Raw genomic sequence first — 26,230 nt, 5'->3', positions numbered from 1 at the left:
TCAGCAGGAGTGACACCGGGAGCCAAGCCGGTGCATGTTGTAGAGGTGAAGATCGTCCCACCCATTCTAACGAGAGCACCTCTGCTCAGATCTACTTGTAAATGATTCCAGTAGAATAGAAGATTCTTTTAAGCTAAATGAAAAAACAGTCGAGAGCTACTGCCCTACAGGATCCCACAGGCCATTGTCAGTAACAAAAGGAGCTGGCAGCAGTGGTAGTCCTGCGATGAAATGTGTAAATTGTTACATGGGACTTGGAAATCAGGTTTGGGGACTTGCAGGTGGCTTTCCACCAGGACTATTGGAGTGGGAAATCCATGAACTTGTTCCTCTGTCATCTTGACTCCCCAGGGTCTAACCAGGATGTCCTTCCAGCCCTATACTCACAGCCAACTGCAACAGATCCTGGTGTCCCGACTCAAACATTTAAAGGCCTTTGAGGATGATGCCATCCAGTTGGTAGCCAGGAAGGTAAGTCGCCTTTGGGGAGCTCCTAGTTGCACCGACAGTTTTTGCTGAGTACCTGCCCATGTGAGGCCCTATGCTGGGTGCTCTGGAGATGAAGAAAAAATTAGGAAGTCCTGTAAAAACAAATACCAAAACATAGAAACAAAATTCTGAAAAATTCCTTAACCTTATTATTGTATAACTAATTAGAAGGCTCTGAGTATGGTGGGCTTATATACAAGTGAAGATTAATTGATTCAGGGAGCTTTGTATAATCAAAAGGGCAACGTAGTGAGTGAGTTAGACAAACCTGGTTTGAATTCTTGCTCTAATACTTTAATAAGCATGTGGAAGGTTACAGAAAAGTTACTTAAAAACTTCCTGGGCTTCAGTTTTCTTCTCTGAAAAATGGGAATAATAATAGTTACCTCATAGGGTCATTGTGAGAATTAAATGAGACCATGTCTGTAATGTACCTAGCAGGGTGCATGTTCCATGGTGGATATGAAGTGTGGGATGCCTACCCACTCCAGGCTTACTGGGAGAATGCCAATTGAGATTCCACTAAGACTTCTCCGAGGCTGCTGAGGAACAACTCAGGTTAAATGTCCACCTTGAGCTGAATGAAAGACACCACACATCCACAGTATTTCAGCACTTAAAAAGAGTTATCAACTTATTTCTAGTTTCTTACTGGAAACGATGTGAACTCTGAATGCCTATAGCAGCAACACACATCTGTAACACCTGTTCAGAGTTGGGTACTATATTAAGTATTAGGCAGAGGTGAGCGAGATATGGTGTTTATCTCCAAGCTTTGCTTTCTAGGAGAGAGATCCTCAAAGTTACTATCTAACCCTTCTGTTGGTAGAGTTTTCCACCTCTGCAATCAGGCAATTTCTAAAAGTTCTTTTTTTTCCTCTGAATGGTCCTTTTATATACCATCCTACTTATTTGAGGTTGTTTTCTCCCTTTTCCTCTAAGATGCTTTGTCTGTTGGTTTTGGTCTCTATCCTGCATCGTTAGACTTTCCTCAGCTGCCATTGTGGTCCGCTGAGGTCTAAGGGTGGAGATTACAGAGCTGATTGGGAGCTCTGAGTATATAAGTGGGGCTTGTTCATTGAGAGCTTCACTGAGGGGTAATCTGATTGGGCCAATTTCAGTATCTTTAGTTTATTCCCATATTTTCTGGGATAGTCAGATTTCAAAGAGTAGGCTTCCCCTGTCCTGCCTGCAGGGCAGTGTTCTAGGATCAGGGGAGGTGGGCTGGAGTCAGGGAGGGTGGAGGTCTTCAAATTCAGCATGCAAATAGTAACCATCTATATTTAGTAAGGGACATCCCCTCCTCTGCAACAATACCTAGTGTTACTGGTCCAGAGACTTTTTTGTTTATCCTTGCTTGAGAGTAAATTTCTGGTCTCCTGCCATGGTACATAAGAGGGATAATCTCCGAGGCAAAGAGTTTTATGGAAACAGTACAAATTACCAAGGCACAAAGTTTTCTCACAGAGCCCTAAACCCTCCCTCAGTGGCCCTAATGTTCACCAACAGCATGAAATGGGGGAGAGGTCTAGGGCAAGGGTCAGCAAACTTTCTGTGAAGGGCCAGTAGTAAATGTTTTAGGTTTTCTGGGCCATAATGATCTGTCACCACTATTCAACTCTGCCTTTGTGTTGTGAAAGCAGCCATGTATTATATAATATGTAAACAAATGCACATAGCTGTGTTACAATAAAACTTTATTTACAAAAACATGTGGTAGGCCATAGTTTGCCGACTCCTGATCTAGGGCATCCATTTCTTAACTGTCAACCAGTCCTCTTTATTTTAGCCAAACTTCCCCCTTTACCTCCAGTTCCAGTATCACTAACTCCTGAGCATTTTGAAGATTTTTAGTGTAACTTAGGTTTGTTCTTGGATTCCTCACTGTGGGCTTAGGAATGGGCTTTCTCAGTCTGCTAGGTTAACCAGTACCCTGCCACTTCTTTCCAACTTTCAGAATTATATTGTTTACTGCTCTCCAGTTGCTTCCTTTTCTTATTTAGGGTTCTTGGTCTTTAAATAAGGTTTCAGAAGACTTCAAACTTGGCTGCTGTTTCTACCCAAAACTCTTGCCTGTAATTTCAAACCTCTCTTTTATTTCTTAACACAGAAACACACCTATTGTTTATCTTATGATACCTGAAGTCTTTGCAGGTTTACTTCTGTCGACTGCTGATTCACATGCCTGTATGGCCTTGTTTCCTTGTTTTTTGTATCTTGATTTTTTTTTTTTTTAACTGTATGCTCATGTTTCTTAAGAGCCTTATCTGAGAGTTGATTGAGGCCTGGGCTGAAGTTGAATTCATTTAGTTTGTTTGTGCTTCTGTCAGTTACTGAGGGGCACTACCAACTGGGACCAATTTTTAAACAAAATTCTCTACTTGAGGTTTTTAGGAGAACATAAATTTGGGGTACAAATCCATGTGAGGACTTGTGGTTGCAAAGACTCGGTGAGTTTTTGTCACCCTACACCCACCTAACGCCAAGGTCACAACAGGCCATTTTTCTTGCCATCCCTTCTGCATGATAAGTCTTTCACTCACCCTCATACTGGGGCTGTAATGGAGGTCGGGTCCCAAGCTTATGCAAGGTCTTTTCTTAGATTCCATGTTGGGTGGCCCCAGCTTTTTCTTTTGTCTCCCTCACCCCAGAAGCAGTCAAAAAGAGTGCTTACGGTCGCCAACGTTCACAGGTACCCTCAAAGTGGGAAGTGCTTTGGGTGTTTTCTAGTCTCCCAGGGTCACCTGTCCACTTTGATTCTAGGCCTCTGAGCAGCCCTTGAGTCCCTGCTATTAACCACTGTATGGTGCTGCTTCACACAGAGGAAAGGAGGAGTGATAGGGCGGAAACATCCCCAGGACATCCTCACCAGCTGAATATGGGAGATTAGAAGGAGGGAATAATATTCGCTGGTGCTCATGTTTCCGTCTTGGGTTTCTGGAAAAGTGATTTTTGTTTTGAATGTCTTATATTTGAATTCTGAAAACAGAAATAGACACAAAACATTTAAAAACTCCTATAATCCTGTCTGTCATACTGAGTGAAGTAAGTCAGAAAGAGAAAAACAAATATTGTATATTAACGCATATATGTGGAACCTAGAAAAATGGTACACATGAACCTATTTGCAGGGCAGGAATAGAGATGCAGATGTACAGAGCGGACATGTGGACACAGGGGAGGGGTGGGGTGGGGAGGATGGGATGAATTGGGAGACTGGGATTGACATAAATACACTACCATGTGTAAAACAGATAGCTAGTGGGAACCTGCTGTATAGCGCAGGAAGCTCAGCTTGGTGCTCTGTGATGACCTAGATGGGTGGGATGGGGGGGGAGGGAGGGAATATATGTATACATGTATTCACTTCTTTGTACAGCAGAAACTAACACAACATTGTAAAGCAACTATACCCCAATTGAAAAAAGAGTCAAAAAATAAGAAAATAAAATCTCCTATAATCCCACTTCCCAGAAATGACTCCTTTTAATGTCTTAGTTTTTGGTGTGTGTATGCCTGCGCATGCATGTATGTGTATGCCTATACGATTTGCTTTTTAAAACTTAATGTTTTATAATTGGAAGAAAATAATTACTTTGGGACGCTATCAGGCAGGATGTCATCGCCTGCGATGGTTGTCAGGTGAATGATGGGGTTGCTGGCAAGCACTGGGAATATACAAACAGAAATCCTTGCAGGCAATGGTGACTCCAGGAGTTCCCGCAGTTAAATTTAAAATGCAAGAGCCCTCCTATGTCATCTTGGGAGAGAGTATAGGATTCCCCGTAAAGGGAGCCCAGGAGCCCCTCAGCCTCTGTGCACATGGAAAGGAAGGCAGGCACAAAAGCAGAGCCATTGGCATGGGGGGTTGGTCTAATTCATCTAACCACAGATTCCTCTGGGTCCTCCAGCTTCATGGCTTCCTTCCCTCTTGATTCTGGTTCATTTAGCCATTGACCAGGTAGTTTCCAAAATTCATGACATGCTGTGAGGGAGGCTTCGGCTGTGGCTTTTTTTTTTTTTTTTTTTTTTGCGGTACGCAGGCCTCTCACTGTTGTGGCCTCTCCCGTTGCGGAGCACAGGCTCTGGACGCGCAGGCTCAGCGGCCATGGCTCACGGGCCCAGCCGCTCCGCAGCATGTGGGATCTTCCCGGACCGGGGCACGAACCCGTGTCTCCTGCATCGGCAGGCGGACTCTCAACCACTGCGCCACCAGGGAAGCCCCAGACTGTGGCTTTATCTCCAAAATAGGCTCCACCTCAGCCTCTTGGCTTTTTCTCTTCATGCAAGGAACAAGACCCTTGTGTCTCCAGATGGTTTAGTAATGATCTTGGGCCAAAGGTCTCTTCTTTTAGATTTCTTCATTTTTCTAATATTAAATAAAGTTGAGAATTTCTGTCTCTTCCATTCTGGAATTATCTGTAAGGCCAAGACAAAGGTGTGGTGTGGACTTGGGGAAAAGTCCCAGACAGTATAATAATTTATATATGAGCTCCCACCAGGTTCCCAGCCAGGGCCAAGTACTTAATTTCATGCTTAAGTCCATTCCCAGCCCTGCCCTTCCTTTTTATCTGAACACAGAATCAGTTGGTTTTTCTTCTGGGTTGAGATGGCAAGGGGATCTCGAGGAATAAAATGTTCCCTCTTGTAGGTAGCAGCCCTCTCTGGAGATGCACGACGCTGCCTGGACATTTGTAGGCGTGCCACAGAGATTTGTGAGTTCTCCTGCCAGAAGCCCGACTCCCCTGGCCTGGTCACTACAGCCCACTTACTGGAAGCAGTAGAGGAGATGTTTTCTTCATCATACATCACTGCCATCAAGTAAGACGCTTCTGCTTCCTGACCCTGAACCTCCCTTGGAAGACCACTGGAGAGGGCCATGGAAGCATGCTTCCCTTTCAAAGCTTTTACTCATACAACCTGCATTTACTGACAGTGCTGTCCCTTTTCTTAAGAGGCATAGTCTAGTCAAAGAGACAGAAATGTAATCCTAGTATAATAGGAGAATAATTACCATGTATTGAGTTACACTATAGGTGTTTATGAAGTAAAGTGCTGTGGAAATAAGAAGAAGGAAGTAGCTACTTCTCTCACATTGAATGATATACTCAACCATGAAACGGGGGTGCTGGTACATGTCCAGATATAGTTGCTGTGTTCCCTTACTTCCAAAGTGTTATTTTTCATATCATTTTGAGACTTTGAGGGAAAGGGAAATCCTTGCCAAATCATATAGGAATATAGGAGGAAATAGTCCCAAGTTTTTTCCTCTCTCTTCTCTAAAGACACAGAGAAGTTTTATTTGGCTTTCCTTGAGTTGGTGGTACAGCCACTTAGGAGAATTCACATCTTCTCATTTTCTCTAAGGAATTCCTCCGTTCTGGAACAGAGCTTCCTGAGAGCCATCCTTGCAGAGTTCCGTCGATCAGGACTGGAGGAAGCAACATTTCAACAGGTGATTGATCTACTTTTAAAAAAATCCTATTTTGGTCTGGTGCCTTTAAAATATAATATGTGGGAATTTTAACCACTGTGTAATAGTCCGTCTCCATTTTGTGCCAACCTGATTATGCTAAAGAATATCAAACCAGTGCCTATTTTTATGTGATATTTAATTGAGTTACATGAGAAGAGACCTTTAGCAAATGGTTTCTGCATATTAGATTGAGGCTTTACTATGTGCCAGATACTTTTCTGGGAGTGGGAGATTCAAAGATGAGCAAGACAAAAGTTGCTGCCCTGATACAGCTTATGGTGTAGTGTGGGGCAAAGCTTTCAGAACAAGCCTTCTTTAAAAACAAATCACAACCATCACCCTGATACCAAATCCAGACAAAGATGTAACAAAGAAAGAAAACTACAGGCCAATATCACTGATGAACATAGATGCAAAATTCCTCAACAAAATACTAGCAAACAGAATCCAAGAGCACATTAAAAGTATCATATACCCTGATCAAGTGGGGTTTATCCCAGGAATGCAAGGATTCTTCAATATATGCAAATCAATCAATGTAATAAACCGTTTTAGCAAATTGAAGGAGAAAAACCCTATGATAATCTCAATAGATGCAGAAAAAGCTTTCGACAAAATTCAACACCCATTTATGGTAGAAACCCTCCAGAAAGTAGGCCAGAAGGAACTTAACCTGAACATAATAAAGCCCATATATGACAAACCCACAGCCAACATCGTTCTTAATGGTGAAAAACTGAAACCATTTCCACCAAGATCAGGAAAAAGACAAGGTTGCCCACTCTCACCACTGTTATTCAACATAGTTTTGGAAGTTTTAGCCACAGCAATCAGAGAAGAAAAAGAAATAAAAGGAATCTAAATCAGAAAAGAAGTAAAGCTGTCACTGTTTGCAGATAACATCATACTATACATAGAGAATCCTAAAGATGCTACTAGAAAACTGCTAGAGCTAATCAATGAATTTGGTAAAGTAGCAGGATACAAAATTAATGCACAAAAATATCTTGCATTCCTATACACCAATGATGAAAACTCTGAAAGAGAAATTAAGGAAACACTCCCATTTACCATCGCAACAAAAAGAATAAAATACCTAGGAATAAACCTACCTTAGGAGACAAAATAACTGTATGCGGAAAACTATAAGACACTGATGAAAGAAATTAAAGATGATACAAACAGATGGAGAGATATACCATGTTCTTGGATTGGAAGAATCAACATTGTGAAAATGACTCTACTACCCAAAGCAATCTACAGATTCAATTCAATCCCTATCAAACTACCAATGGCATTTTTCACAGAACTAGGACAAAAAATTTCACAATCTGTATGGAAATACAAAAGACCCCGAATAGCCAAAGCAATCTTGAAAAATAAAAACGGAGCTGGAGGAATCAGGCTCCCAGACTTCAGACTATACTACAAAGCTACAGTAATCAAGACAGTATGATACTGGCATAAAAACAGAAATATAGATCAGTGGAAAGGATTGAAAGCCCAGAGATAAACCCACACACATATGGTCACCTTATTTGTGATAAAGGAGGCAAGAATATACGATGGAGAAAAGACAACCTCTTTAATAAGTGGTACTGGCAAAACTGTACTACTGGGCATATACCCTGAGAAAACCATAATTCAAAAACAGTCATGTTCCACAATGTTCATTGCAGCTGCATTTACAATATCCAGGACATGGAAGCAACCTAAGTGTCCATTGACAGATGAATGGATAAAGAAGATGTGGCACATATATACAATGCAATATTACTCAGCCATATAAAGAAACGAAATTGAGTTATTTGTAGTGAGGTGGATGGACTTAGAGTCTGTCATACAGAGTGAAGTAAGTCAGAAAGACAAAAACAAATACCGTATGCTAACACATATATATGGAATCTAAAAAAAAAACAGACAGGAATAAATACGCAGAAGTAGAGAATGGACCTGAGGACACGGGGAGGGGAAGGGTAAGCTGGGACGAAGTGAGAGAGTAGCATTGACATATATACACTACCAAATGTAAAACAGATAGCTAGTGGGAAGCAGCTGCGTAGCACAGGGAGAGCAGCTCGGTGCTTTGTGACCACCTAGAGGGGTGGGATAGGGAGGGTGGGAGGGGGATGCAAGAAGGAGGAGATATGGGGATATATGTATATGTATAGCTGATTCACTTTGTTATAAAGCAGAAACTAACACACCACTGTAAAGCAATTATACTCCAATAAAGATGTTAAAAAAAATCACAAAGATCAATCCAAACACTCTGAGAATAATTTCAACTATATCAAGTAAAAGGAATCATTAGGGCTTGGGCCTTAGTGGTTTATTAAAGGTGTTTAAGTATATACCTGGGAGTTTGTATATCTGTGTTTATGAGTATGTTTTAGACAAATAGAGATGTCAGGAAAACATTTTCCTTCCAGCTGTTTATTTCCTTTAAGCTTTTCTTCTTTAAATTCTTTTTGTTGTTGTTGTTGGTACGTGGGCCCCTCACTGTTGTGGCCTCTCCCGCTGCGGAGCACAGGCTCTGGACGCACAGGCTCAGCGGCCATGGCTCACGGGCCCAGCCGCTCCGCGGCATGTGAGATCTTCCCAGACCGGGTCACAAACCCGTGTCCCCTGCATCGGCAGGCGGACTCTCAACCACTGCGCCACCAGGGAAGCCCCTAAATTCTTTTTTAAACATTTAGTCGCTAGTCATGTTTTGCCCGTTTTTGTTTTTGTAAAGCCTGAGACAGCTCTTCTGGAGAGAGTGACCTGTATTCTCTCCCGGCCTTTGAGCTTTTCCAAGGGACATGCCTTGGCACCTGCTCACTGTTTCTGCCAGGGAAAATGCCCTTATAGCAAAATTTGACTTGAATTATGACAGTCTCAGTAGGAACACTCAGCCCCTGGAGATGAGGACTGTTTGTATAACTGCGACAGTTACTAAGCATATTATATCTATTAACTCATGACAGATATTCTATATTTAATAGATAAAACAAGCTCAGAAAGTGAAATAACTGGCCCGGGTTGCTTATTTAGGTAATTGGCAGAACCAGGGTTCAGACCTGCTGTTGTCTGATTCCGAGGCCAGTACTACATTCTGCCCCTGTGTTTGTGCCCCAGTGGGGCACCCCTTGATGCCTTCTGGGGTACTGAGTATCCTGGAAAAGAAGTGTCTCATTGTCCCAAATGTAGAAATAATGATTGGATACAGACCCAGGACTACCTTCTGGCAGCTGACCTCAGGTTTGTTTTTTGTTTCTAGGTATACACTCAACACGTGGCACTGTGCAGGATGGAGGGTCTCCCGTACCCCACCATGTCAGAGACCATGGCGGTGTGCTCTCACCTAGGCTCCTGCCGCCTCCTCCTTGTGGAGCCCAGCAGGAATGACCTGCTCCTTCGTGTGCGGCTCAACGTCAGCCAGGATGATGTTTTATATGCACTGAAAGAAGAGTGAAGGGCTTCACAAGGAAGAACTGTGATCTGCTGTTTTTAAAGAGCCCTGTTTCCATTTCCTAAGCACATGCAATCATTTTAGCGAAGTATACTGAACAGCAATGGCTGTCATGTATTTTGCAATTTTCCGTTAAATCATTTGCTTTTTCTGGAGCGTTTGGGAAGTTTTATAGTCATTACAAACATCAAATTATAAAATGAAACCATCCCTCCTACACTAGGCCCTCTCTCTGGGTTTTATTTCTGTTAGTAGCCCTGACATTTTAATGGTAACATACCATGTATATAAATACAAGCACACAATTCGCGTTATCTATATAAAATAGTTCCAGGAGAGTAAGTAAGAAATTACTTATATTGGTTGCCTCTGGGAAAGAACTGGATGGCTACCTTCAGGCTTAGAGGAAGACATTCACTGTATGTCATTATGTATCTCTTAACTTTTGAACAATGTGAGTGTAATATACTGAGCACATAAAAAGGAACTGCTGGAAATAATATCAGTAATAAATATCCCTAGTAACAAATAGCTAGAAAATGGAATTTTTAAAAAGATATCATAAAAACAAATCTTTAAAATATACTTAGATGGCACAGAATATATAAGGTACCTAGAAATAAATCTAATAAATGTAATTAATCTCTAAATAGAAATCAATTCCAATTAAAATCTTGGTAGGGTTTTTTTGTATAACTTTGCAAGTTAATTCTGATAAACCAACAATAGAACAAACTGACATCTAAAACCTCATGTCAGCTACTGAGAAAATACATCATCCATGTCATAGTCCTGCCAGAAAGGTTTGACCTCAATCTACTGATGAGAAAAATTATCAGGTAAATCAAAATTCAGGGAAAAATATTCACAAAGCAATGATTCCTCTTCAAAAATATTCATATCACAAAAGAAGAAAAAAATGGAGAAACTATTCTAAACTAAAGAAGACTAGAGAAATGAGAGCTAAATAGCTAAGTAGACTGTAAGAACCTTGATTGGGTCATGGATTTAAGAGATACAAACAGTTATAAGCATTATTATGGACTATATTCATATTAGGTAATAGGATTATGTAAATGTTAAATTTTGTGGGTGTGATAAATTATTGTGGTTGTGTAGGAGAATGTCCTTGTTCTTAAGAGAATCATGATAAGACATTTATGAGTGAAATATAACATCTGCAACAAATTAAATAGCTCAAAAAATACATAGATACATATATTTATAACTGCTTGTAATGGACTAAGGATCAGTATCAGAATATTTTAAAGCATTATACAATAAGAAAAAGGAAAATGGGTAAATAAGGCATCCACAGAATAAGAAATATAACCAACAAAATGGAAACAGTAAAAGAAGCCTGCAAGTCAAAACACTTTCACATCTATTAAAAAAAAATCTTTCCATGGTGATATGGAACAATTGGAAACCACATGCCCCATTGATGTAAGTGTAAACTAGAACAACTGCATTGGAGATAATTTGGAAATATTTAGTCTATAAAATCCTATGAGCCCCCAATTTCACTCCTAGGAATATACCCTAGAGAAACACATGTAAACACCAGGAATTATATACAAGAATATTCATAGCACTGTAATGGCAAGCCATTGGAAAAGTGAATTATTTTCATACTGTGAGATAACATACAGAAATGAAAAATAAGTAATAAGTATCAATGGATGAAGCTAAAAAGGTCGAGTAAAAAAAGGAGTTGAAGAATATTTGCAGTGATAACAATGACATAATGTCAAAGCTTGCAAAAAAAAATACTATGGTTTGCTTAAGGATGTACACACACATAGTAGAAATGCTCAGGAATAATAAACACCAAATTCAGGAGATTGAATACCTCTGGGAAAGGGTTGTAACATGAGAGGTGGCGAGGTGGCTTCAAGAGTATTGTACTGGTTTTTCTTAAACTTGCGGTAAGTGCCCATGTATTTGTTAATTCACACAATAAATAGTAACTTTATTTAGTGCCTACTGTGTACCATGCACTGCTCTAGACACTGAAGTTGAACAAGCAAAAGCTCCTGCCTTTATGGAGTTTGCATTCTAGCAAATGTGAAATATTGTACATTTTTATGTCTTAAATGTTTCATTATAAAACATTTTGAAGGGGCTTCCCTGGTGGCGCAGTGGTTGAGGGCCCGCCTGCCGATGCAGGGGACACGGGTTCGTGCCCCGGTCTGGGAAGATCCCACACGCGCGGAGCGGCTGGGCCCGTGAGCCATGGCAGCTGAGCCTGCGCTCCGCAGCGGGAGAGGCCACAGCAGTGAGAGGCCTGCGTACCGCAAAAAAAAAAAAAAAAAAACATTTTGAAGTTTAAAGAGAAGAAATATGGGAGTGAAACTTCCATTTTATTTCTTTTCAACATTCTTTTTTTTTTTTTTTTGGCTGCTCTACCTTATGGCTTGCAGCCTCTTAGTTCCCAGACCAAGAATTGCAGTCGGGGCCTCAGCAGTGAGAGCACAGAGTCCTAACCTCTGGACCACCAGGGAGTTCCCTGAACATTCCATTTTAAAATAGTAAAGACAGTCTCTTCTTCAGGAAATCACCAAAAAGCAATAAGGAGGTGGAAAAGCTCGTTGTCCAAGGAAACTGGAAGATAAAAGTTTAGGAAATAGGCAGGAGGAAGTGATTTGCTAGGTTTTAGATGGAAGATTCCTTCCCCCTACCCTCCAATTGCATTGCATTGCCCTACCGGATAGGGGAGTAAGAACTTGGTGTTAAAAGACAGTAAGAACTGTCTGAAGTGACTTTATAAAGAGGTGCAATGAACACTGCCTTTAAGTATTCAACCCACCTTCTGATTGGAAAAGGTACATTTAAGTGCTGAATGATTAAGAAGAAGATGGTGAGCCCCATTTCTCTTTCTTAGAGACCCAGTTACACAGGGCACTGCGGAAGATGGTGAGCAGAGAAACCGCTCCTCTAGGGCGGAGGCTGCACTATCCTCACCTCCACGCCGAGGGGCGGGACGAGGACTTGAAGCTAGATAAGTGAGCTTGCGCCCAAACAGCCTCAGAGTGGGAGTGAGGGAGAAGCTTGGCGGGTAAATTGTATTAATAAATGGGCAAGGACAGGGCTCAAACCTCTGCGTTTGCACAAGCAGCCGGACAACCCTGAACTGTACAACGACCCTCCGTGAAAACTTCGCGTTACCTGCCCGAAGGCGCCTGCGCGCTGAGAACCCCACCCTTGGAGTCACCTGTTGGAGCGCCACGCCCGCTTTGCCTTGCGCAGGCGTAATACGCGCCGCACCGGTCGTGGAGTCACGTGTTAGAGCGCGAGGCGCCTCCCGCCGGGGCGCTTCCTGTCGCGGCTTCCTCGGCGGCCCAGGGGCCGCGGGAGGCCTGGGCGGTCCCCGGCGGGAGAAGGCCCGGTTCGGTTTCGGATCCGCCGCGAGGTATGCCGCGATCCTGCCCTCTGGCGAGGGAAGAGGAGGGGACGGCGGGGGAGATGGAGGCGGCTGGGCAAGGCAGGACGGCGCGTCCTGCAGCTCGGGAGTGGGGTCCCCGGCTTCCCCTCCCCTGCGCACTCCCTGCCCTTCTATCGCCTGAGCCCGGGCCTGGTACAGCACCGCTGCCCCCAGCCCGGTGCCCCCGGAGCCGCAGACTTGGCGCGTCTCACTGACCCGCTCACTCCGTGTCACCCGCTCAGTTGACCGCCAGCTGTTCACCCAAGTCACTGAAATCTGACGCCTGGAGTCATCCTGAGCGCCCCCTCCCGTGAGTGCACATGCAGTTAACCTCCGAGCCCTGTTGATTTTACCCCCTAACTCGAGTCGGTCCACTTCTCTTCATCCCCAATGCCGCCCCCACGCTGTCTCAGCTTCTCCCCTTTCGCCGAGACCGTTGCAAGATGCTCGGTGCCGAGACGGGTTCGCCCTCCTACTTCCTTCCTTTCTGCAGCCAGAGGGATGTTTCTGAATCGCCGACCTAATCGCATCACGTCCATTGCCTTCAGAATCATGCCCAAACTCCTTTAGGCTTAAAGGTTTTTCTCTTTTGCCCCTTGCTCACATTTTCAGCTTCGCTTGTACCATTTCTTGCCTCACACTTTATGCCCCACTAATCCCAGTTTAGTTTTCCTGTGCAGGTCAAGCTGTTGTCACCTCAGAACCATTATCAGGTTGTTCCCTATGTTTGGAATCCTATTCCCCTTCCCTCCCCCCAAAACCTTCATAACTCAGCACGGGCACCACCGTCTCCAAGAAGCCTTTTCTCTCTGCTGGGTAAGGGGCTGCCCCTGGGCACCCGTGGCCCCTGGCGCCGCCCTGTGTGGGTTTTGTCCAGTGATGAGGGACTCTCCACCATGTAAATGTCCTTTGAGGACTGACACCATGTCAGATTCATTCTTGCGCTCCCAATGCCCAGGACACTGTGATGCACAGTAGGTCCTAGGAATGGTTGTGAGGTCTCTGAGTGAATCAGAATGCTGAGTCAGATTTCTCTAGAGCAGAACTGTCCAATAGAACTTTCTGCAGTGATGAAAATGTTCATTATTTGTGCTGGCTGATGGTAGCCACTAGCTGAAGAACAGGATTTTTAACTTGATTAAATGTCAACATACACAGCCACATATGGCTACTGTGTTTAACAACACAGTTTTAGAGCCTTTCTGAATCCTACCCAGCCTTATACCCACCCTGTACCTAGAGTTACTTCCCTGAACCTGCCTTCTTAAGCCACTCACCACTCAACCACTTGGGTTTAATCCAAATTTGTCAGTCAGTTCGGTAACTTTTTATTGTGTCCACACTCCCCCCCTTAAGCCTATTAACAGGTGGCCACGTCCCTTTCATCTTCCATGGTGCTTGCTTCAGTGCTATACTTCCAGGGCTGATGTTTCAGCCTTGGGTGTTAAGCATTGCCTTCTTTCTCTGAGTTGGGAGTTTACTAACCACACCCATTGGGGGCGGGCCTTGTAGGCTGCTCCAGTCTGAGCCTCTTCGACTCCCCATTAGACGAGTGTCCAGGCTGCCAAGATGCCAGGGCCAAGACCTCGGAAGGGCCCTCAGGCCAGTGACCAGGGTGTGGCAGCTGCCAAGCAGGTACGGATATACAGCCTCCTTTACCTTTACCTTCACCTTCACCTCTAGGTCAGTCTGAGCGTGAGGGTCTCTGACAACTCGGGCAAACTGGGTCACGTGTGTGGTTTCCCTGTTCGTCTAGAGACTTTGAGCCATGCCTCCTGGAGTTGGCAGAACCCTTAGAGACCCTCTGACTCGCCCCTGCCACACACATGTGGGAGATGAGGCCTGAACTCTCGTGTGTTTCATCCCAGGCTTCCTCCTGCCATGGCCACCTCCATGTGAATGATCTGGAGGGTTCAAGAACCGCCAGAGTTTAGGGTGTTCTGATGGAGTCTCAGTGCGCTCATGGATTCCTCATTTAGGGCCACAGCTTTGCTTGCCCACAACTTGGGCCGTGGCCCAAGTCGGGGACTGGTGCGGTCTCTAATTTTCTCCCTTTATTTCTTCTGGGTGCAAGTTCTGAGACTTCTTAGCCGATTTTTATTGTCTTAAAAGAGGCAGGTAAGGGAGGTGGTAGGATAAAGGGCATAGACTCAAGACACAAGACCTTATTTTAAATTCTAGCTCTGCCACTTACAAGGCTGTCTCAGTTTCATCTGAAAATGGAGATAAAAATAGGACCTACCTTTACTTAGAGTAGTCAAATTCATAGAGACAAAGAGTAGAATAGTGGTTACGGGGTGGGGGGTGCAATGGGGAGTTGTTTAATGGGTACAGAGTTTACAGAGTTTCAGTTTTGCAAGATAATAAGTGTTCTGTGGACGGATGGTGGTGATGGCTGCATACCATTGTGGATGTACTTAACGCCACTGAACTCTACACTTAAAAACTGTTAAGATGGTAGTTTTCATGCTACATGTGTTTTACCACAATTTAAAAGAAAATAGGACGTATCTCAGGATTATGAGAAGTAACTGAGATGGTCACCTAGAGTGCTACTACATGCCCTGCCTGGAAGCTAGTGCTGTTATTGTTGCTAGTAATCATAATGGTAGTGTGGTCTTACTGGGTTCTTTGTAGAGTCACCAGGGAGATAAGCATCCCAGGGGGTAACGGTGCAGGCCTCAGTTTCCCTTTCTGCACATTAGGCCCCACAGACAGCAAAGGAGCCGCTGAGCTCATGGAGGCTGGCTCTGGGGCTGGGCTCCACCCTCTGCCTCGTTGTGTGTCTCCTCTCAGCTAGGGCTGTTTATGGAGTTCAGCCCTGAGGACATGCTGCTGGGGATGGAGGAGACTGAAGATGATGGGGACCTGGAGGCTGAGCTGCTGGCCCTCACTGGGGAAGCAGGGACCACAGGCAAGAAGCCAGCACCGAAGGGGCAGGGTGAGTTTGGAGCACTTGATGCTGGGGCCAGGTGGGCTCTGCAGGGGGTGGGGAGCCGGCCAGATCATCCGGTCCTTCTGATATCCATGTCCCTTCTGCAGCATTCCCACCAAGAGGCCATCTTGCCCTGCTCACTTGGCTGTGTGATGGGGAGCTCACTCCTTTCTGGACTGCACCCTCTCCCTTGTGGACAGTCAGCAGTCTGAGTCGCAGGCTGACTCAGGTCCCTATCCTTAGCCCTAGCCAGGGCCTGGTATAGACTAGGGGCTCAGCACAGGCTGAACTGGGCACATAATGAGTGCACAGAAATTGTGTCAAATGAATGAATAAGTGGTATCTCCCTCCCCAGCTTGGAAGAGGACAGAGACCTGAAGCCTGGGAGGGTCAGAGGGTCTAAACCAGGAACCCTTAGAGAGAACCATCTCCCATCCCATGTACTCCTGAGCTGAGGACAAGGAGAGGACCCAAGAAGGGGCTCACTGGTTGGGGAGAACGATGGCCATCACTTCTCTCTCAGTCCAAACCTGCTTTGGGTCTGATGAGCCTGGGTTTGAATTTTGGCTCTGCCATTTACCAGGATTGCAATGTTAGGAAAATTAATAAAGTTCTCAGTTTACTCATACATAAAATGTGGATAGTATTGCCTGTCTTTTTATTTTTTTTGGCTATACTGCACAGCTTGTGGGATCTTAGTTCCCCAACCAGGGATTGAACCCAGGCCCTCGGCAGTGAAAGCGCAGAGTCCTAACCTCTGGACCGCCAGGAGTTCCCAGTATTACCTATCTTGCAGAATTACTGTGAAGCTCAAATGAATGTTAAAAATCTTTATATATATGTGAAAGGTGTGGTTAGGGGGAATGGATGGATACGTCTGTGAATAACTACCACAGCAAAAGTGCCAAGAAGGGAGCAGGTTGTTGCCTGTTGGAGGGCCTGGACATGTTTCCCTGCTGAGGGTCTTCTGCACTGGGTCATAAAGGAAGAGCAGAGGTGGGACTTTGGCTGTCGGGGGGAAGGAGGATTTCTACCTGGGTGTGCCTGCCAGCTCAGTGGATTGAAGTCCCTCCTTTACTCCTTGGGAATCTTCTCTGAGTTGCTGTGACCCTCTTCCCCCAGCCCCACTGCCTATGGCCCACATCGAGAAGTTGGCGGCAGACTGCCTGCGGGATGTGGAGGAGGAGGAGGAGGAAGGGCTGGAGGACGATGCAGACTTGCTGGTGCGTCTGCCCGGCTGGTGTTGGAGGGCTCTGTGGTCAAGCCTGCGGAGGAGGCCTGGGGTGCTTCCCTCTGTGTGTGCTGATGTTGACTGACTGCCTTGCCCTTCTTGGGCCCTTTTCCTGACTGTATGGTGTGAGATCTGTCCCCTTTGATGTGTGGTCTGAGCTCTGTACTTGGGGATTTTCAGATTTGGAGGCTTCACTGATTTCAAGCCTATCCCTGGTCAGATTAAAGGAGTGTTTTGGTAGAGGGGACTTTCAGGCACAGTGAGTGATACTGGGAAATACTGCTGGGGGAGAGTGTCCTTGATTCTCGGGTCCTGTCGTGGGTATGGTCATGAGGCTCCCCAGCTCCTGGGACTTGTGTCTCCCCAGACTGAGCTGCAGGAGGTCCTGGGTGCAGATGAGGAGGCTGGGCCCTTGGATGGCGATGAGACAGCCAGCCCAGGTGGCTCTGAGAAGGAACAGGAGAACATTGAACCTCCAGTGCAGACAGCTCTCCTAACAGCTTCAGTCCCAGAGGCTCAGGTGGGTTCTGGAGGGTCCACTGTGCCTTTGTCCATGTCCTTTGTGCCTGCATGTCCATGTATAACACACACGGAGCATGGCTTGCCTAGGAACACTGTGGTAACTCTTTCCAGGGCCCTCCTTCAGCAGCTGCCCCAAGCAGAGGCTGAGCCCAAGGAACTCCTTGGTGGTTGCCGGCCTCAAAGGCCTCTCTGTTCTCCCAGACCGCCCCCTGCAGCCATTTCCTGGCCTCCACAGCTTGTCTGGGCCTCTGTGTTTGCCTCTGACATGGCCTCTGGCCTCTCCAATGAGTCTTTGCCTCCCACCTTGAGGCTTTTAGGTTCTTCCTTCTCCTTGAATCCAAGAGCTTCGTTTTCCGGGGCAGCTTCCTTGCAGGGAGGGAGCAGCAAGGGCCTGGCTGGCCCTGGAGTGGTGGGGCACTGAACTCAAGTATCTACAGGCTGGAGGGCCTCAGGGGCTGCAGGCTCTGCTGGAGGATCGGATCCACAACTACCGGGAGGCGGTGGCCAGTGCCAAGGAGACAGGTGAAGCAGCCAAAGCCAGGCGCTGTGAGCGCGGCCTGAAGGTGGGTTGGGCTCGGCTGGGGAGCAGGGCTAGTAGTGGGGCCGAGGGCGGTGAGGGCAGAGGGGAGCAGGGCTAGTAGTGGGGCCGAGGGCGGTGAGGGCAGAGGGCGAGGCACAGGAGGAGCTTGGGCCAGCGGAGGGGAAGCCTCCCCGCCAGCCTCGCAGAGGGGAAGGATCCTGGGCCTGTCTTTGAGCAGGGTCCAGGCCGTGATGGCTGGCTAGGTTTCTGGTTCTTCTCTCCCTCAGACTCTGGAGTCCCAGCTGGCTGCTGTGAGGAAAGGCAGGAAGATCAGTGAGGATGAGATCCCACCTCCAGTGGCCTTGGGCAAGAGGCCCCTGGCCCCTCAGGAAACAACCAGCAGGAGCCCTGAAGCAGAACCCCCAGCTCCCCCCTCTGTGGAGCCAGGTATCTGGAGAGAGTCAGATCCCATCCTGGTTCCCAAGGTCAGAGCCCAAGGCCTGCCTCGCCATCCTGCCATTGTTCCCTTGCTGTCAGTCACACCTTCCCTAAGAGGTCCTCAGGCCAACCAGACCTGGAGGCACTGGTGACCTTCTTCTTTGACCTTCATGTCCTCTCTGTGGACTTTTTGTTTCTCCATAGACAACCCCTCCCAGCCTGAGACAAGCCTCTTGGGCAGCCCTAGTATTTCTGGGCCCCCTGATTCAGACCCAGACCCACGGGCCTTGCTGTTGGCCCGACAGAGAGAGTACAAAGTGGCTGCCCTGAATGCCAAGCGGGCTGGAGACCTAGATCGTGCCCGAGAGCTCATGAGGATTGGGAAGGTATGGCATCTGGTTCAGAGGTCCTGTGTCCAATCCCTCATTTCACAGATGGGGCGGTGACCTGCTCAAGGTCACACAGCTCGACTGGGCTTAAGTGAGACTGGCCTGAGGGGGAGTTTTTCAGCCCAGATCCTTGGGATTCCCTGGCTTATGCCCACACCTGCTTTTCTTCCTGCTGCAGAGATTTGGGGCCGTCCTGGAGGCCCTGGAGAAGGGGCAGCCTGTGGACCTCAGTGCCATGCCCCCAGCACCTGAGGGTCAGTGTGGGAATGGGCGGGGGGAGCCTGCTCAGGCTGGGGCTGGGGCTGGCCAGGCACCCCACCCACACCTACATCTACACCTCTGCTCTGGGTCCCCCAGACCTGAAGCCCCTCCCACAGGCTTCCAAGGCCTCCACAGCACCCGCAGAGGTACACCCAGCAGTAGAGCGAGTGCAGCCAGTGATGGCCTCTGACATCCCAGCCACCCCAGGTAGGACCGGAAGATGAGACTACGGAGTGGGGGCCTGGGGGGAGGCAGGCAGAGCTGAGGCCATCTCCTTTCTCCTTTCAAGTGGCCCCTACTGAGCCACAGACAGTGCTAGACGCCCTGCAGCAGAGGCTGAACAAGTACCGTGAGGCAGGCACCCAGGCTCGGGGCAGTGGGGATGAGCGCAAGGCCCGGATGCACGAGCGTATCGCCAAGGTGGGCCTGTAGCCTCCCTCCTTGGCTGGCTGCTGTCTGTCTGCTCCCTGGTCTTTGAGTCTTCATCTGTCTGTCTCTCTCTGGAGCTCTTGCTGCCTCAGGGGCTCTTTTTCCTCCTGGGGCTGCTGTCTTTGTCCTCTTCCTGTCTCTCCCTGAGCGGAGCCTGCAGACTGCTGCCCACCATCAATCCCTCCCTTCCTTCCCTTGCAGCAATATCAAGATGCCATTCGAGCCCACCGAGCAGGACGGAGAGTTGACTTTGCTGAGTTGCCTGTTCCTCCAGGTGAGTGGGGGCTTGGCCTGGGGGCTTATGAGGTCCCTGAGCAGGATGGGGGGAAGGGGAAATGATTTCTCACAGATCTGCCTCCGCTCTGGGGGAGCCACCCATCCCAGCCATGCCCAGGAGGACCCACACAGGACTGGCAGCAATCTGGTGCCTCCCCAAGGCTACCCGAACCCTCTCCCAGTTGTCTCTCTTCTACAGGGTTCCCCCCTATACCTGGCTGGGAGCCCACTATGGGTACTGAGGAGGATGTGGTGGCAGCTACTTTAGCAGCTGCCCAGAAACTGGCCTCCGCAGAGGATACAGCCCCCGCAGAGGAAGACGAGGACGAGGACAAGGTTTGGCTGAGTGCCCGAGGCTCCAGGGGTTGGTGGAGGGAAACAGCAGATGAGGGGTGAACCCAAACACTGGTGTCCACACTAACAAGCCCAGCGAGGTAGATATTCTTTCTTCTACTTTACAGAGAAAAAACTTGGGCAAGGGCACCCAGCTAGGAATTAGCAGAGCTGGATTCAGACCAAGGTGTTTCTGACTCCAGAGCCCAGGTTTGATCCCCATTACCCTGCTGTCTCATGTTGGGAGGTTAGCTCAGAGAGCTTTCGAGGCTTCTTCTAGCTCTGAGACTCTCTAGGGCCCACGAGGGAAAGCCATTCCTTTCAGGTCACACAGTGAGTAAGTAGTACAGTGTTAGGAAGAGAGCCAGAGTCTGGAAACTGCCATGGCCGGGGTGGGGAACAGCCTCCTGTGACAGCCTCCTGGGCACCTGCAGGATGAGCCCCCAGCCCAGGCCCCAGTGGCCAAGAAGCCAGCACAGCCTCTGGTCCCTTCATCCCGGCCCCTGCCTGAGTCCAAAGCCTCGAGTTCTAAGGAGTCACTGAGTCCGGCTGGTGAGTTGGGGAGAAGAGGGATGGAGGAGTGAAGGCTCTAGTGAGAGGCAGGCATGGCTCTGACCAGCGTCCCTTCCCTCCAGTGCGAGAGCAGGTGGCCCTGCTGCAGGCACGGAAACTGCAGTACCAGCGGGCAGCCCTGCAGGCCAAGCGTGGCCAGGACCTGGAGCAGGCCAAAGCCCATCTGCGGGTGGCCAAATCCCTTGAGGCTCAGATCATCCAGGTGCGGGCTGGCCGACCTGTGGACCTCTCCAAGGTGAGTGTCGCCTGGTTAATGAGCAGCAGGACTTCTCAGGCAGAGAGGTGGGTGGCCGGCTGGACATGCAGACTGAACAAGGTGGCTGCTTGGAGGAGGTGGGACCTGAATAGGATGTGGTGACAGCTGAGAAAGCCTTGTGCTTGTGCATCTCTCTGTCCCAGGACCCCAGGAGAGGCCAGGGGAGGCCAGGGGGGCTGCCTGTGGTGAGAGCTGACCAGGACGGGCAAGGCCAGAGGAAGGCAGAGCATTGTAGCAGCCTGGGATAGGATGGCAGGCAATGAGTTCCCATCACTGGAGGTTACCAGAGGCTGGAGAAACATTTCGTTTGGATTCCTGTGTCTGTTAGGCTCAGTAGAGGAATAATCTAACTCTTGAGGCCCCTGAGGGGCCTTGTGACCTGGGCAGGTGCCTTCACCCTTAACGGATGAGGAGGGCGACTTCATCCTGATCCACCATGAGGACCTGCGACTCTCTCAGAAGGCTGAGGAGGTGTATGCCCAGCTACAAAAAATGCTTCTGGAGCAACATGAGGTCAGTAAACTGCTTGTCTGTCCTCCCCTTTCAGTGCCCACAGCTTCCCCTTGGTGAAAGGCAAGATAGGATTCAAATTCTAGCTCTTCTACTTACTTGGCTGTGTGATCTTGAGTAAGGCACTTCCCTTCTCTGAACCACATTTTCCTCATCTATAAAATGGATGATTAATACCCCTCTTGCAGGGTGGTTATGAAGTTCAAACAGAGTGCAGGAGGAATTACTTTGAAGATGGGAGGAAGAAGTGTTTGGGGAGACAGATATGCATGTGTGTGTGTATGTAAGATATACATAGATGTATAACTGGGTGTATGTGTATCTATCTGAACGGCTGCCTGCAAGTCTGCTTTCTAAACTGATGTTTCTATTAGGTTTTTTTTTTAATTTATTAGTTTATTTTTGGCTGCCTTGGGTCTTTTTTGCTGAGCGTGGGCTTCCTCTAGTTGCGGCAAGCTGGGGCTACTCTTCATTGCCGTGCGCGGGCTTCTCATTGCCGTGGCTTCTCTTGTTGTGGAGCATGGGCTCTAGGAGCACAGGCTTCAGTAGTTGTGGCTCAGGGGCTCAGTAGTTGTGGCTCATGGGCTCTAGAGCTCAGGCTCAGTAGTTGTGGCGCACGGGCTTAGTTGCTCCGCGGCATGTAGGATCTGCCCGGACCAGGGCTCGAACTCGTGTCCCCTGAATTGGCAGGCGGATTCTTAACCACTGCGCCACCAGGGAAGTCCCTTTCTGTTAGGTTTTAATGAAGAATAGGAGTTTGCTAAGGGAATTTAGGGGAATGGCTATCCTCAGGAGAGGAAACAGCAAAAACTCAGAGAAGTGCAATGGGACTTGGGAGCAGTGAACTTGAGGTACGTGTTGGAGGAGAGGGGTGAGGCTAGAGAAGGTTGGACCTTTCAGAAGTCGGGCCTCGAAGGCCAACCTAGACGGGTCCTGCTCTGGACTCTGGATTCACTCTGAGCCCCCATTTTCAGAAGTGTGTGCTGTTCTCCAAGCAGTTTATGCACCAGGGCAATGTGGCCGAGACTACCCGGTAAGTGCGGGGCTGGGGCTGGAGCTTGTGGGGTGGGGAGCAGAAAATGAGCCCTGCCATGCTGATGTGCACACCTGTCCCTGTCAGGTTTGAGAATCTTGCTCAAGACCGCAAGAAGCAGCTTGAGATCCTGCAGCTGGCCCAGGCCCAGGGCCTTGACCCTCCCAGCCACCACTTTGAGCTGAAGACATTCCAAACTGTGAGGTGCCAAAGCCTAAGGGAGACCGTGGCTCCAGGCAGGGACTGGGCAAGAAGCTGGGAGCCAGGGGTGGAGACTTAGGCCCCTTGAGTGAAGCTTCCCAGGCTTGACCCTGAAGTAGGCCCTGGGGCTGGGGAGCAGTAGGACATGGTGCCTGTCTGTGAGGAGGGGCTCAGAGCTGTGTGGTGGCTGGGGAAAGAGCCCTGGACTAGGGGTCACAGACCGAGGTCTGCACGCCAGCTCTGCTGCTTCTACTCAGACAAGCTTTGCTTCCCTGGGCCCACTCTCCTCTTGGCCACCACCCTGCTGGGTAGGCAGCCACTGGAAGAGGGTACCTTTTCCTACTGCTCTCCTTCACTTTGGGCTCTTTATCCTTGCTTCCTGGCTCTAGGATCTTCGCAGAACTGAACAGCACAGAAATGCACCTGATTGTTGTCCGGGGAATGAACCTCCCAGCCCCTCCAGGTAGCCCTAGGGCCACCCCTACTCTAAGAGGCACTTGTCTAGACTCTCCACTCCTGGCTGCTTAGGGAGGCACTGGCTCTCCCTCTGCATCAAGTGCTGGACTCCTGGCTACTCCCTCTGACCCTGACTCCTGCTTCTCCTTCATAGGGGTGACCCCTGATGACCTGGATGCTTTTGTGCGGTTTGAGTTCCACTATCCTAATTCGGTGAGATTCAGGTAGCAATAGGATCCTGTGAACCCCATCTTCCCTTCCAGGGCCCTGTGCTCTACTTCTCCCCGTCCCTGGAGTCTGGCTATAGGGAGGGGTTTGAAGACCCTTGGGCACATTCCCTCTATGGGTCCCTTCCCTTGGCATTGATGTAGCCCAGAGTTCCTGGCCCTGTATCTCTGTTTTTTCAAGCTGTCCTGACTCCTCTCTTCTCACTGCTTTAGGACCAGGCTCAAAAAAACAAAACAGCTGTGGTGAAAAACACAAACTCTCCAGGTGAGGACCCACGTGAGGGCTGCTTTCTCCTCCCTCTCACCGTCTGATATATCTGTGCAGCACTTGTGTTTCCAGAGTGCTTTCAGGTCTATTATCTTACTTGGTCTTCTCAGCTTAGGAGATACAGGCAGGTATTACTACTACTTCTCTAAAGTAATTGGGGAAACTGAAGCTCAGAGAGGTAGAGGGACTTGCCTAGGGCCTCACAGCAAGGAGATGGTGGAAACAGGACTTGAATCCAGGAATCCTGACTCCAAATTCCAAGCTTTTCCCATTTTGGTTTGATCTGTGTCTAACAAGAACTGTCCAAGTGGACTTCAAGGCCAGGACCTCGATGCTCTCTCTACCTCCCTCTGGTGGCAGTGACTCCGAATTGCAGGCAGAAAGATTGAGAGGGGAGGCCAGCCCTTGGCCAGTTTCCACTTCGTCAGGAAATCCCTGAGAGCCAAGTTCCTCTGTCTTCTCCCCACTCTTGCAGAATTTGATCAGCTCTTCAAACTAAACATCAACCGAAACCACCGGGGCTTCAGGAGGGTGATTCAAAGCAAAGGAATCAAGTTTGAAATCTTCCACAAAGGGTGAGGGCTCTGGTCAGTCACAATGCCAAGGTGGGCTGGGGGGAAGGATTGGTTTCTGTTGCTGCTGCTGCCCCTGCTACTATTTAGTTTTCTTGTGCTGGGTTTAGCCAGCTCACTTCTGCCTTCCCTGCCCAGTCCAATCCTCTGCTGACTCTTGGCTTTCCAGATCCTTCTTCAGAAGTGACAAGCTGGTCGGCACAGCCCACCTGAAACTGGAGCGTCTGGAGAATGAGTGTGAGATCAGAGAGATTGTGGAGGTAGGGTGGGCAAATCGGAGGACTTGGCAAGAAAAGAGCCAACGTTCACTGAACATGGGTTTTTTGTGCCCATTAATTTAAAAATATCCATAAGTGTGCTATAGAGTATGTGCTATGCCCATTTCACAAATGAAGAGATTCAGAGGGTCTGAGAAAATTTCATAGGGTCACCCAGAGAGGAAGTAGCTACAGTCCTTCCAAGACGCTCTGCACTACTCAGGCTCCCAGGGATGGTGGATTAGGGGGCTTTTGAGGGGCCTGATCACAGCTGTCAACTTGGCACACACAAATTCCTAGGTGTCTGGGGGCAGGTTATGGTTGAGGCAGTTGTCTGGCAACGTGATGAAGCAGAACAAGCTCTGGACATAAAGTTGATAATGTATTTCCTGAGAAGGGACCCACCAGAACACAGCTAGTCCGTGTTTAGGAATCAGCCCCAGACAGCCCCTTAAGCTTCCCTGAACTCACTGAATTTCACAGGGACTCCCAGAACTTGCCCCTGATGATGTGGCAACTAAGGTTCCCAGAGGAGAAGGGTGTTCCACAAACTCGTACAGAGTCTCTCTGGCACAACTAGGCCCAGACCCTGGCTGATGCCTTCGTAGGCTGCGGCTTTTCCCACTACATTGCCTCTGCCTGTTAGGGGGAGTTCTTAAGTGGGGCCTGTATCAGTCCCAGTGAGGTTGGTTAGACTTCACAATTCTGTAGCACTGCTTTGAACTCCAGCCGCCCCGTCTCCTGCATAGGAGGGAAGTAGCGTGGCAGCTGGAAAGACAAGCACGTCCTGACCTTGCTGCACAGTGGCTGTGTGACGGTATCATTCACTTCTCTCTGGGCCATCTGTGAACTGAAGTTTTGGGCTCAGTGATTTTTCAGGCTGCACCTTGAAGCCAGAGCATTTCTTCCAGGAGTTGCCAAGGGGACTGTGGGGAAAATTGAGGAAGCAGAGCTCTAGGTTTCTTACTTCCACTTCAGAGCATTGGTGCTTATTTGGATTTACATATGACTTTTTAAATAAGACTTACCTAAAACCACCACCATCAAACAGCAGGAGGGTGGGGTTGTCCTGAGATGGAGACTCTGGTGTTGAGATGCAGGATGCTTTTAGCTCCTCTGTCTCCTCACCTGTGAGCACAGGGAGCTCCCTGCTCCCCACCCCTTTCCCCTCAGTTACCATCTCCCTCTCCGTGGTCCTCACAGGTCCTGGACGGAAGGAAGCCCACTGGGGGCAAGCTGGAGGTGAAGGTGAGGCTGCGGGAGCCTCTGAGTGGCCAGGATGTGCAGATGGTCACCGAGAACTGGCTGGTCCTGGAGCCCAGGGGCCTGTGAGGTGGGCAGTTCTCTGGGCCCTTAGAACCTCTGTCCCCTGCTCACTGCCTGGGCCCTCCAGGGACCCTTCCAGTACTCAACTCATATCTAAGGAGAAAGCCTAGGAGTTTCTTATCTGTGAGGAAGACCAAGAGGCAAAACTGTTGGTTGGGTAGCGCTCAGGCTCAGTGTCTCACGATCTTCAGCAGAACTGGGGAAGGAAGTTAACTTTCCCAGGTCTGTCTTCAGGAAACACTTTCTAAAATCTACTTGTACATTCACTGCAGTTTAGACTTCCTGAGCTTTGTGCCCTTGTGCAACAGAGGGTCAATGTAGGGAGTGGAGTCAGGCCAGCAATTCCTCTCCAGCTTCCCCCCCCCGCCGCCCCC

The 26,230-nt window shown here is 48.4% G+C and overlaps 2 protein-coding genes across 9 annotated transcripts in view; both read left to right on the top strand.

Annotated features, from left to right (window-relative positions):
* Positions 1–9,638, top strand: part of ORC1 (origin recognition complex subunit 1) — a 33,373-nt gene extending 23,735 nt beyond the window's left edge. For both annotated transcript variants that reach the window (XM_024739363.1, XM_024739362.1), the window contains exons 16-19: positions 352–471; positions 5,141–5,310; positions 5,857–5,944; positions 9,228–9,638. In XM_024739363.1, coding sequence (XP_024595131.1) covers positions 352–471; positions 5,141–5,310; positions 5,857–5,944; positions 9,228–9,422 — 573 coding nt within the window. In that variant the 3' untranslated portion in view covers positions 9,423–9,638. The remainder of the gene's footprint in view (positions 1–351; positions 472–5,140; positions 5,311–5,856; positions 5,945–9,227) is intronic.
* A 3,059-nt stretch (positions 9,639–12,697) lies between these two features.
* The window catches only part of CC2D1B (coiled-coil and C2 domain containing 1B), a 19,607-nt gene continuing 6,074 nt past the window's right edge, over positions 12,698–26,230 (top strand). The window contains exons 1-25 of one of the 7 annotated variants that reach the window (XM_024739232.1): positions 12,698–12,831; positions 13,086–13,153; positions 14,356–14,478; positions 15,640–15,784; positions 16,901–17,001; positions 17,377–17,529; positions 17,969–18,094; positions 18,339–18,498; positions 18,694–18,875; positions 19,057–19,132; positions 19,236–19,346; positions 19,429–19,559; positions 19,770–19,842; positions 20,044–20,180; positions 20,612–20,729; positions 20,813–20,985; positions 21,394–21,519; positions 22,491–22,549; positions 22,637–22,753; positions 23,140–23,213; positions 23,361–23,419; positions 23,647–23,698; positions 24,177–24,276; positions 24,443–24,533; positions 25,734–25,863. In XM_024739232.1, coding sequence (XP_024595000.1) covers positions 14,413–14,478; positions 15,640–15,784; positions 16,901–17,001; positions 17,377–17,529; positions 17,969–18,094; positions 18,339–18,498; positions 18,694–18,875; positions 19,057–19,132; positions 19,236–19,346; positions 19,429–19,559; positions 19,770–19,842; positions 20,044–20,180; positions 20,612–20,729; positions 20,813–20,985; positions 21,394–21,519; positions 22,491–22,549; positions 22,637–22,753; positions 23,140–23,213; positions 23,361–23,419; positions 23,647–23,698; positions 24,177–24,276; positions 24,443–24,533; positions 25,734–25,862 — 2,559 coding nt within the window. In that variant the 5' untranslated portion in view covers positions 12,698–12,831; positions 13,086–13,153; positions 14,356–14,412 and the 3' untranslated portion in view covers position 25,863. Of the gene's footprint in view, positions 12,832–13,002; positions 13,154–14,355; positions 14,479–15,639; positions 15,785–16,900; positions 17,002–17,376; positions 17,530–17,968; positions 18,095–18,338; positions 18,499–18,693; positions 18,876–19,056; positions 19,133–19,235; positions 19,347–19,428; positions 19,560–19,769; positions 19,843–20,043; positions 20,181–20,611; positions 20,730–20,812; positions 20,986–21,393; positions 21,520–22,490; positions 22,550–22,636; positions 22,754–23,139; positions 23,214–23,360; positions 23,420–23,646; positions 23,699–24,176; positions 24,277–24,442; positions 24,534–25,733; positions 26,225–26,230 lie in introns of those variants that run through there. The other 6 variants (XM_024739231.1, XM_024739228.1, XM_024739233.1 and 3 more) reach the window with 6 other exon arrangements.

The sequence above is a fragment of the Neophocaena asiaeorientalis genome, unplaced genomic scaffold, assembly GCF_003031525.2.
Source record: "Neophocaena asiaeorientalis asiaeorientalis breed wild unplaced genomic scaffold, Neophocaena_asiaeorientalis_V1.1 scaffold138, whole genome shotgun sequence".
In the NCBI taxonomy this organism is placed as follows: domain Eukaryota; kingdom Metazoa; phylum Chordata; class Mammalia; order Artiodactyla; family Phocoenidae; genus Neophocaena; species Neophocaena asiaeorientalis.
This window is presented reverse-complemented; position numbering and strand designations above follow the sequence as displayed.